Here is an 11,920-nt window from a genome sequence, read left to right on the forward strand (position 1 = left end):
ATTATCTGACGGAATGACTTAGATGCACGTACCATAAATCCAAGTACCAAAATGTCATAATGGTAGGCCGAAGGCTTCTTCAAATTAAATTCCTTTTGCTGAGCCAACTGTGAAGCTACACTGTGATCAAAGAAATAAAGTCCTGCGACCATCAAAGCAGGCACGATGGCTGCGAATATATATGTTGGAGGGACAGAAAACAAATCCTGTAAGTGAACACCAGGAAAATATCAGAATTATGGCATGCAATATAAGCTTTACTAAGCTTAGAGACCATAAATAATATTTACACATCTAGAATCATAAGTAATTTGATGAGTTATACCTTTGCTACGGTCCAATGTCTCAGTGAGATTGACTCCCAGGGAAGTGGACTGAAGAGCCTCCTAGGCACTCCTGAAGGGACTTTGCTTGGTAGTGCAAATGAAAATGCTGTCCACACAATCACCATCAGTGGTACACCATAATCGGCAATGAAGCTTCTAAGCCATCCTGCAAATGGCAACTCCAAGGCGTGGTGATCAATGGGTGAATGCATGGATAATAATATAGAACTAGAGCATTATATATGATTTTCCCTGGTGATATATTATATTGTGGAAACAGCTATAAGCTGATTCAGACTACAGACAAAGATATTCAACCGCTGAAGGAACAGAATTTTAAAACTGCCCCTATTTTTATTTTATATTTGAGAAATCTCACCAACTTTACTACCAAGTGTTCCAAAGAAAATAGGACAACCGAAGCCCAGATTAATATTGCCCACTGTTGATCCGACCTAATCCAATCCCAAATGAGCCCATGGTTGGCCTAGTCTAAGGTCAAGAGTGGGCCTGAACCAGGCCCAATCCTAAGTGCTGTCTAGGATTAAAAAAAATCCTAAGTGCTAGTTGAAAGGATGTCGTTGATTTGAAGATGTGTGGGGTAACATGGGAGTTCGGTTTGCACTAAACTATAGATAAAACAAGATAAGGGGAGGAACAGAAAACGTGTGACCAACCTATCCCAAACAGCCATGACCTTGCACGCCTAGTCTTCAGTGCAGTGTACAGCAAGCCAATGGAAAATATAACACCAAGTAGGCCATTGACATAAATCCACTGGAACTGGTATATGGGTGAGCTGGGGTCAGAAATCTCATCATCTTTGGGCATACTGAACTCGCTTACAATTCCCTGCAATAGACAGGGTCCCGTATTAGGCATTTTCAGCAGGGCAGAAATAAAGAGCTACGATTTGCTGCACGTGGGCATACCTTGATAGCTTGTTGCAGGAAGAGGACGGTGATAAGCATACCAAAAAGCTCTCCTGCAACCCTCGTGAACCTGCTTATAATGTTGGAAGCATTGAACATGGCCAGCAGAAAGAGCATGATAGCAGTCCAAATGCAGACCCTGCCAACAGCAACCAAACACAGAGAGCATTTATGTATACGGTACCGAAGCTATCACAGGATTGGGTGTACTCTATGCTTGTACCTACCATCCAGCCCAAGCCAAATATAGCTGTTCTCCCAGATCTGGCTGCTTCTTGGCAAACTTGTAAAGGTACGTATACATGATAATAGTAGGTTCAGCAACTCCAACGATCAACAGTGGCTGCCCTCCAAGAATAGAGTGTATTATCCCACATATCGCCGTAGATGCCAAAGTTTCAACTGTGCTCAGGATACCATCTGAAATAGATCACCTCGTTCTTGTTAGAGATTGTGTGGCATTCAAACTTATGTGCTGTATTGTACTGTGGTAATTAAGAGGGCAAGCATTAACCTGTTTCGTTGCTCAGCTGCTCTCCGAAGGAGATGACAGGGAGTGCGGAGGCAAAGAATATATACATGGTAGGTGCCAATATCCTGGCAAACATTGGAAAGAAGCATAAGCAAATCGAGCGATGCAATTTATACATGTAAAAATCCAACGACTGGGCTGCAGATGATCTTGTTTGGTCTGTCGAAAGTCCAAACAAAACTCACCTGAAGCCAGTTCGGAGCCCTGCAACCCAGTCGTCCCTGTACCAAGACGCTCTCCCTTTGACATCGGCGACGACCCCCTTGAAAGGGTTCCCTAGTAGATCCATCAGCTAGCTGGTCACAGAACCTTGACAGAATCAGTAACCGTGCCCAGAATTTCCATGGGAAACAGAGATGAGATGAATCAAAACCGTGAACAGTCGTAAGGAAAATCTGTCCAGAAGATTGCATTTACTTTGACCCGGAGTTGGTACTGCTACTACTAGTAATACTACGAGTGATTGCACGGATGTGCTACACCAAAAGAAAGGACGGGACGGGGTAAATTATTGCATACACGACTTGGCGAAGAACAAGCAGCTCATCAGCTCACCTTACAAGTCAGAAAACACGTCAACTCAAGCTGCCATGTTTGGAGGCGATCAAACTTTTTTTGCCATAAAAACGCACGCACGGCAGATCGGCTGCGTCAAGGATATGGAAACAGGAGCACTGTGCTACACTACAACTGACGCAGGCAATAAAATATAGGAATATTTCCGGGAGGGAACCTGCGGTCTGGGAAATGGACATGCAGATCCAAATGGAACCCTCTCCGCGTCCACATGCACATGGACCGCAGACTGAAACGCTCGTTTCGTTTGTCCGCATAGCTAAGAACAACTCGAAGATTGTAACTCTGAACGGATCAAAACCGGCAAGGAAACCCCCGGGAAAATCCACTCGTCGGGAATCGGCCGCACGCCGCAGGCGCGCGACGGCTGATGTGGTCGTTGTTTTTTACCGAAATTAGTTCTCCACGATACGGACGAACTCGCGGACAAAAAAGGGTAAATGGAACGGGGAACCACCCCAAAAACCACTGTAAAACCCGCGGCGTGAACTCTACGTCGTGCGCCGGACGGCGAGCGGACGGCACGGGGGAGGCATGCATCTCGCGCGCCCACGGATCTACTAGGAACCGAACCGAGACGCGGGTAGAGGGGAGGGATCGGAGAGTCGGGGGGCCGTACCGGTGAGCACGCGGCGTCGGCGGCGTGCGCGAGGGGTAGGAGGGGGGGTGAAGGAAGCGGCGCGCGGGTCCGATCGGCAATGCCGGGCCCTCGTCGGCGCGGGAGCGGGGACGCGCCCCGGAGGCGGCGGCGGTGGGGGCGGCGCCGGTGGGGACTGCGGGGTTGCGCGGCGCGGTTTTGGCTTCTCGAGGAAGCGCCGCGTTAGGCGGTATTTATAGCGGGCGGGAGAGCAGTAAGAAAGGGAGGTGGGGGCCACCGGCGGTGGGCAGGAGGAAGGACGGAAGAGCGTTTGATCGATCGATCGATTTTTCTCTTCTTCTCTCCTCTCATGTGTGTGGGGGTGTGTCCTCTTCTACTCCTACTGCTTGTTGCTCCTCTGTCAGTCCCGTGGGACCGGGCCGGGCGGCGAGCCTGAGCCTGAGCCTGGCTGGCCCGTCCGCTGGCTCGCTCGCTGCTACGTTTCCCGTCTTTCCTTTTTATCGCAACAAAGTATCCTATCCTATGGCTACTGGTCCACCGCCGCGACCCGAACGCACGGATCGACACGATATGCGTTGTGAACCTCTCCTCTCGTGGTCCAGCCGCTCACGTGAACAAATGAATGCCTGGTCAGCCCACGCGTGAACAAACCACCCAACCCAACACACACACACACACACACACACACACACACACAAAAGGAATGATTGTTCCGTCGCACATTGATCTTGGGGTACTGGGACGGATCAAGGAGAATGATCGTCGAAATCGGCACGATGCGGGTACAGAGAACGGCGAGGCGAGAGGTGGACAGCACGCGCTCCGGCCCGGCCGTGCATGCCGTCGAGGAGTAGACTTTGGCTCCTCCTCCGTACTCCCACCATATCTCTTCTCTATCTCCTCGAGTGGTCGGTCGACGAGAGGTGCAGTCCTGTGAACGCAGCGCGCGCACGCACGCAGCACCCGCGTGCCGCAACCGCCTCCGCCCTTGTCGACCTCAGTCAGGATCCCGCGGATCGCACCGGCGTCAGAACGCCCAAGTCGCCCGTCACGTCCCGCCGGCTCCAACCAGACGACCCTCGGGAGCGGCGTGAGAGAGAGCGCGCGCGCCTGCGCGCCCATGCCGGCCACACACGTACTCCTAGTACATACGGTCGAACGGGCGGCGGTGGGTATGCGCGCAATGGAATATACTCCTACTAGTACGTACGGCTTGTTAATGCAAGGGTGTGGTACGAGGTTGGAGTTGGATTAGTACGGTAGTCTATCAGTCTGCCCACGAGGTCATACCCATGTGTGGGCGAGGACATTGTACATCCACTGGCTGGCTAGCGCACATGCTCCTCCGGGAGAGCAGCTGCCAGATCGAGTCGTGTTACACTGTGACTGTGAGCACAGAGATTTGACTGGTTTATGCGGTGTGCGTGCAAGAGCAAACTCTAGGTTGTTCTTCAAGGACAAAACGATATTTTATTTTTCGTTTTGCTAAAGCACATCTAGATGTGTCATAAGTATTGCATATCTAAGTCCTATGTCATTGATCTTACATTGTAATTCGTGTGGATATTTATTTTTCTTTTTTATGCTCGATTCACTCACTTAAATGTGCAATAAGTAAAGCACACCTAGATGTGCTCTAGACATGCCCTTCTTTTTCTAAGACAAATCATGAAATTTCTCGCATTTGGGTTTCCAAACAACAAAAGAAACGATGCATGGTCTAAGCAATGACGCCATTTCAAGATTCGCCCAGCCGTCTAGCCTCGACTGTTCACGTGAGCCAGTCGATCTGCATCTTGATTCCGGCAGGCATCATGCATGGCTATGTGCACCGGTAAAGCCGTACCAGTACATGCTTGGTTGAATGCTCAGAGTGCCGGTAACCACAAAGTCCACTATAGACATCAGATAAGTCTCACTTTGTTGGACGAAAAGAAGGAAAATAAGATAGGCTTTCTCTTGGCCTACGACGTACCAGAGCAGCGGCAACACTGCACTATATACGCAGGCCATACATCTTCCTACGCCGCAAAGCCGCAAAAGAAGGAATTCCGCAAAAGAATGCCAGAAAAAGCATACACAATTCCCACGAGTCAATGTCAAGTACCTGTTCTGTCCCGTTCCCATCCTCCAAAAAAACGTCACAATTGGTTTCTACTACCGCAGTGTCTCCACAAACACAAAGTCCACAGAATTAGTCTGCGGGGAGCCCCGGTCGCCGTCGACCAAATCTCTCGGTTCCTGACCGGAGGCGTGCGCCACGGGACGGACGAAACCTCCGAATAATCTATGGAAACCGGCGTCGCGTCGACAAAATGGTTTGGTGGCGTGCCGCCGGCGCTCAGGTGGCCTCCCCGGCCGCGGTGCATCTAGCAGACGGAAGCAGGGATACGCCCGGCGCGTGGCGACGGCGGACGGAACAAACGGATAGGATGCGTGCTGGTCGCGTGAAGAATTGATTGTTGCATGGCCAAGATTCGGCTGCTGGAAAGTTCGCGGGATTGACAAAAATATCCTATGGCTATTGGCTCCCTGGGGCGATCCTATGAACGCACGGACACGGTGCGTTGTGAACCTCTCGTGATCCACCCACTCTCGTGAACAAATAAATGTCTGGCCACGTACGAGTACGAACAAACTACTCAACCCATCACAAAAACACACACAAAAACAAAGTTGATCATTTGGCGTATTTGATCTTGGAGTACAGGTACGGTGGAAGGAGAATGATCGTGAAAATCCGCACGATGCAGGCAGGTACAGAGAACAGCGAGGCCTCCTCCTCCTGCCTCCACCCTATCTTCTCTCCCTCCTTGGTGTGGTCGGTCCGGCCGGCGAGCCGCTGTCCTGTGAACGCAGCAGCGCCATCCGCATGCCATGCCGCGGTCGCCTCTGCCCTTTTCGACGTCAGTGAGGATCCCACGGATCGCACGGCGTCAGAGCGCGCCCATCACCCGTCACCTCTCGCTCGCTCCAACCAAACGCCCCTCGCCATCACCAGCGGCGAGAGAGCGAGACGCGTTTGCGCGCGGGGTGAACGAGCGCATGCATGCGGGCCCTAATCCGAACTACACTTAGAGAAACAAAAAAGACAAAATCAGATTTTATTCAATATTTATTTTGAATTACTGTTCATCAGGAAGCGCATGCACCCCAGAGCCGAAAAGGCCCTTCCAATAAATGCATGCTTGGTTGAGTGTTCAGGGAGCCGGTCACCACAAGTCCACAGCAGCGATCACTTGGTTGCTCGAAAACGGGAGAGATAAGTTTCACTTGGCCTAGGACGTAGCGGGAGCAAGCAGCCACGCTACACTCTACACGCACGCATGCCTCTTCCTATGCCGCAAAGAATGCCAGAAAAAGCATACACAATTCCAATCCCCCACACCGCCACACGAGTCAATGTCACGTGGTAGTACCTGTACTGTCCCGTTCCCATCCACCAAAATAAAAAGAAGCAAACGTCACATTTTGTTTTCTACTCCCGCGGCCTCCGCAGAAAGTCCACCGAATTAGCCCCACGGAACCCCGGTCGCCGTCGATCGAATATCCCGGCTCGTGACCGGAGGCGGCACCCGACGAGGCCTCCGAATAATCTCCTCCCGGCCGCGCGCATCTAGCAGACGGAAGCGGGGATACGCGACGGCGGACGGGACGACCAAACCGATAGGATGCGTGCGGGTCGTGTGGAGAATTGATTCACTGAAATATGGCGAAGATTTGGTCGCCGGAATGTTCCTGGGATAAATAATAACAGATTGAGCGGGCGAGCCAGGCCTCCTGGCACGTAACGTACGCCTCCAAAACGTTATGAAGATTATTGCATGGCGAAGATTTGGCCACTGGAAAGTTCGGGTGGTTAACATAAACGAGAGTGGATCATGTCTATCGGCACTTACTCACGTCTCCAAACGATTAAAAAATAGCAGACATAAGGAGTACACACACGGTTTCTTATAGAGAAAAAAAGAGAAATGTCATAGTTTCAAGTTTTTCTTGCAAAAGAAGGTGGTTTTAAATTTGATGATGTCTAACTATGATATGCGTCAACGAGTGGTGTCAGCTCCTCCTTCACGATGGCTTGGCCACGGTTGAGAGCTCTATTGTCTCCAAGCAGCGGTTTTGTTTTTTCATTTGTGCTTGGCATGGAGTAGTCTTGCTAATACTCATCTCCTTTCTATCCTACCTTGGTTGTATGTTGTGATGTTGTGCTGTATGCAGCTGAATGTTTGCTTATCATGCTTATATGTATAAAGTGGGGCAGAGCCTTTTTGGGTATATGATCGAACTTAACCGAGAACATTTGTGTTGTCTACACGAGCAAACCTACGCGCAAGCAAAACTGTGCTATGACCCGTCCAGCTCAGTGAAAAATCACTGAGATATGAGAGTAAAATGGGCCATCAGAGTAAAACGGTGGGACTTTCCTTCCGTTTGGACCGCCCAGGTTTTCAAGTGTAACTTCGCTACTGGCTGTATAGGTTTCATCTTGGCAGGTGTTCCTAAAACCGGATGGGCTAAGTTAAATACGGATGGGTCCTTTGTCCAGGCTACGAGAGATGTTGGAAGTGGCATGATTCTTCGAGACCATATAGGAGAGATAGTGTTTTCATCATGCAGCTGTCTTCAACATTGCTCGTCTGCCTTGGAAGCTGAATTATATTCGACTAAAGAAGGCATGTCTCTAGTCATACAGTGGAGGCAACTCTCAATACATACTGAGAATGATTGTTTCAAAGCGGTTAACATTTTGAGGAAAGAAGGTATGGACTGATCAAGTTTTGGAATCCTTGTGCATGATATCAAATTGTTCATGACACAACGAAATACTTGTATTCCTATGCTAAACGGAATTGTGATAATATTAGTCATATTTAGCTATTTTTCGACAAAGAACATTTCATTCAATTGATATATCGAGGTGATACAATCACATTAAAAGAAAGCACGGCCTCTGCATAACACGATGCACACACACAACACGTCCAACACAACCAGAGATAAAATATCATTTTACATCATCAATAATTAAAAGTCCAGCCTAAGGTGGGGTATATCCTATCCGAATATTACACCGTCATCCATAAAGGGAGAAAGCCTCCCTGGCTGTATGTTTCAGCCATGTAGACGCCATCATAAAAAGGTCTCTATCCTCCTGCCTCTGCCGGATAGACCAAGTTCGGAGCCATCACATACATGCATGATCTCATAAAAAATAATTTTAGCTATTTATGATAGAAGTAGTGATGTTCTAGACCATTTGTTTTAACCACAAACATTGTCCAATTGTGTACTCCCTCTGTTCCATAATATAAGAGCGTACTAGTGTAAAAAAATGCTCTTATATTATGGAACGAAGGGAGTAAGTCTGAAGTAGTTATACAGAAAAGTTACGCGAATGGTCACTCAAATAGAACAAAAAGGGTTTATTTTAATTTGGATAAGTTAAAAATAAAGAGTGGATGTCCAATTTTCTACAAATCTGACGTGCCATAGAGCAGAGAAAATTTGGCAATGTTGACTCACACATAAAATTATTAGAAATAATCCCATGCAAATCTACGATACAAAGACGGCAGGACTCCGACGACTCCACGTGATGCGACCTGTTCCATCTAATTCCCTCAAAAAAAAAAGACCTGTTTCGTCTAGTCTAAACGGCCGATGCATATGGCATGTGCCGTGGCCCCCCGTTTTTTTTTTTTTTGCGGGAAACCAGAAAGCTTTATTCATATGAAGGTGTTCTTGGCACAATCAGCCAAAAGGCTGGTCACCAAAAAACCCGGAGTCTCCTCAAGCCAGCTATCGGTCACATCCGTGGCCACCCGGTCTGCAGCCTAGTGTCCGGCAACTGCTCTGTGTATTGTATTCCCTCCGTTCAAAAATACTTGTCATCTAAAATGGATTAAAAATGCATTTAAAACTAAAATACGTTTAGATACTTTTTTTTTGTTTATTTTGATGACAAGTATTACCGAACGAAGAAAGTATGTAATAAAAGTTGTTTTTCTTCCGCGACGGGTATACTGTATGCTTGTTCGTGTTAGTTTAAGAGCTGTCAGTTTTAGTAGCTAGTTCTTGCAGGTTAGGCACCGTGCCGTCGTGCGTATACGGACGGACGAGCACCGGACGGGTCATGTCAATGGCGGCAGCTCGGCCGATCGGCCGTTCCCGGCTAGAAACCGAATGATAACAATGAGTTCTGGTGCCGCAGAGTCACGTCGTTGGTAGCCGCAGTTAATCCCAAGATGCTCCAACCAGAGTATCTGTAACTGTACGCGTCGCTATAGTACGATCGAGAAAGGGCCTGTCTATCACGCAACAGTACAGGAGTCGACCAACTCCAAGGCACGATTCTAAACGAGGTAATAGCACCCCAAGTCCACAAACTTGCACAGAATGTGGTGTTTTAATTCAAAACTTGCAAAATGTTACTGAGGACTCCACAAACTTGACACCCTATGTGATGTTTTGGTCCACAGTCACTCACAGCGTGACATGTGGCAGTCCAGGGGATGGACCGATCAGCTATGGCAATTTTGCACAAAGGCCCCTGGCGTTCACTCGATTCAACCCGCACTGCACCCCGTAGCTGGTCCCGTTTCTCCCGTTCCCCCACCCCACCACCTACCGTTCATGTCCCCCTTTCTCCTTCATGTTCCCCATTCTCCATCCTCACGCTCTCCCTCTAGCTCTCTCTCTCTCCCTCCTCTGTCGCCGGCAGCAAGGTCCCTTCCCCCATCCCCTGCCTTGAACATTTGCACAACTCGTGGCCATGGTTTCCTTGAGCGATTCTGGCAGTTCGTCCGACGCCGAGTCAGTCTGCAGTGAAGTGCAGGTTAGATCTCTTTCTGTGGTATGGTTAGTTAGGGTTTCTTTGGGTGTGCATTGTTAGTTAGTAAATGAAGTTGATTTACTTTTGTTTTAGCTACCTGCCACCATCTTGTGTGTGGAATGGAGCGGCTTGGCCACAGATATGAGTTCTAGATGTGAGCATGAATGTGTGTGTGAGAAGCTGGTGGCATTTGAATTAGTGGATAGTGGGAGGAGATTCCTAGCTTGTGCACAGAAGGTTAGTAGCTCATTTGGTCAGTTTGATTCAGCAGTTTAGTTCTGGCAGTTAGATTCAGTGTTTGATTCATTTGGTCAGTTTGATTCAGTTGTGTTGACAGCTAGATTCGGTGCTTATGTTGTTGTTTTTGCTTCTGTCAGTTAACTGAATGTTTTTGCTTTGTTTGTAGTTCTTTAAATTAAGTGAATATTGTGGATTGGTGTTTGTAACTCTGAATTTGTTGTTTGTTTGTAGTTCTTTAAATTAAGTGAATACATTCAGTTATATCTGTCAGTTAATTGAATCTTGTTGTTTGTAACTCTGAATGTGTGGAAGCTGACAAAACCAAATCAAGTAAACTGTTTGTTCTTCATGTAAACTGAACATTTGTAGTGTAGTTGAGCCAGTATATAACTACTTTTTTTCATTTTACTGAATATTTTTCTTTGTTGCAAATTTGTAGAAGATACCTAAATGCAGCTATCTGGAGTGGGTTGACCCTGAGTGGCCTGCCCCTTTGAAGATGAGCCTAGCTAGGATTTGGGGCATGTATGAAGATGAGAACAAGCTTAGGCTCCAGGACAATGTAGTTAATGCTGCAGAAAATCTTAGGGTTGTGAGAGAGAAGGAAAAGATGGAAAAAGACTTGAGGTTTTTTAAGGTTGATTTTGCTCAAATGGTGGCTGAGAAGGAGCAAGCTCTGGCCCAACTAGGCAACACACAACTAGCTCTGGCTGACATGAAGGAAGATTTGGATAAGAATAAGATGTGTGACAAATCATTCACAAACATTCATCAAGTTGTGAGGGCCAAGGCAGAGAAAGAGAGGGACCTCATGAAGCAAGAGAGGGACAATATCATGGAAGAGAGGGGCAGTCTGGTGCAAGAGGGACAACCTGGTGCTGGAGAGGAATGTGCTAAAGCAAGAGAAGAAGAAGTTAGAGTACATGATTGGTGATCTTTTCAAACATAAGGAAGACACCAAGGGCAAGATAAGGAAGCTGAAAGAGATGCTTGAAGAATTTGAGTGATGCACTAGTTATTGTAATCGTTAGTAGCAGGTCCAGTATGACCTTGCACTTGAAGTTCCAGACTTATTTGTATTCAGTAATTTGACTAATTTGTGTACTGAAGTATGTACTTCAATTTAAGTACTTTTATTTAATTGAAGTGTCTTATTATTGATTTAGTGAGTTAACTGAATTTGGTCATAGTTAACTGTACTTTGACAGTTAACTGTACTTTGACAGTTAACTGAAATTTTTGACAGTTACCTATACTTTGACAGTTAACTGAATTTTGGGAGTTAACTGAATTTGGTCATAGTTAACAGTACTGAGTTTTGCCATCTGAGTGCACTAAGCTAACTCAAATCTGTTATCAAAGTCAGAAGAAAACTAAATTTGTTATCTGAGTGCACAAAATTTCAGTTAACTGAATTTTTCAGAGTTTTGAATGTTTAACTGAATATGTGCATACTATTTTGGGAAAGAGTTGGTTGCAACAAATTGTTGCATATGGACCCTAGTCATGGGATGTCATGCATCAGTACTCCACATGCAAACATTCAAATTGTTAACTGACAACAATATTCATAACTAACTAACTACAACATTGGATACTTCAACACCTAAACAACAACATTCATACCTTAGTTTAGCATAACTGACCATACCATCATAGTTAAACATCTTAGTTCAACACATTAGTTCACCATCATACTTAACAACACCATAGCATCATAAAATAACTTATATGCTCCGAATATATGAGCACACCTAAACAACATTGCCTAAATACTTAACTTATATGCTGCTCTACTATATCAGCATACCTAAAGTCTTCTTCTTCAGCTGCATCACATCTTCTTCAAGGCTTCTGCTTCAATTCTTCTTCAACATCTTC

At 46.8% G+C, this 11,920-nt stretch overlaps 1 protein-coding gene across 2 annotated transcripts in view; it reads right to left on the bottom strand.

Annotated features, from left to right (window-relative positions):
- Positions 1-3,111, bottom strand: part of LOC119267365 (boron transporter 4-like) — a 6,061-nt gene extending 2,950 nt beyond the window's left edge. The window contains exons 1-8 of one of the 2 annotated variants that reach the window (XM_037548739.1): positions 2,986-3,111; positions 1,976-2,086; positions 1,773-1,855; positions 1,486-1,678; positions 1,259-1,397; positions 1,004-1,178; positions 326-492; positions 33-206 (exon numbers count right to left, since the gene is read on the bottom strand). In XM_037548739.1, the coding sequence (XP_037404636.1) occupies positions 33-206; positions 326-492; positions 1,004-1,178; positions 1,259-1,397; positions 1,486-1,678; positions 1,773-1,855; positions 1,976-2,079 (1,035 nt within the window). In that variant the 5' untranslated portion in view covers positions 2,080-2,086; positions 2,986-3,111. Of the gene's footprint in view, positions 1-32; positions 207-325; positions 493-1,003; positions 1,179-1,258; positions 1,398-1,485; positions 1,693-1,772; positions 1,856-1,975; positions 2,087-2,985 lie in introns of those variants that run through there. The other variant, XR_005132383.1, reaches the window with a different exon arrangement.
- Positions 3,112-11,920: the final 8,809 nt, after the last annotated feature.

The sequence above is a fragment of the Triticum dicoccoides genome, chromosome 3A (genome assembly GCF_002162155.2).
Source record: "Triticum dicoccoides isolate Atlit2015 ecotype Zavitan chromosome 3A, WEW_v2.0, whole genome shotgun sequence".
Lineage (NCBI taxonomy): Eukaryota > Viridiplantae > Streptophyta > Magnoliopsida > Poales > Poaceae > Triticum > Triticum dicoccoides.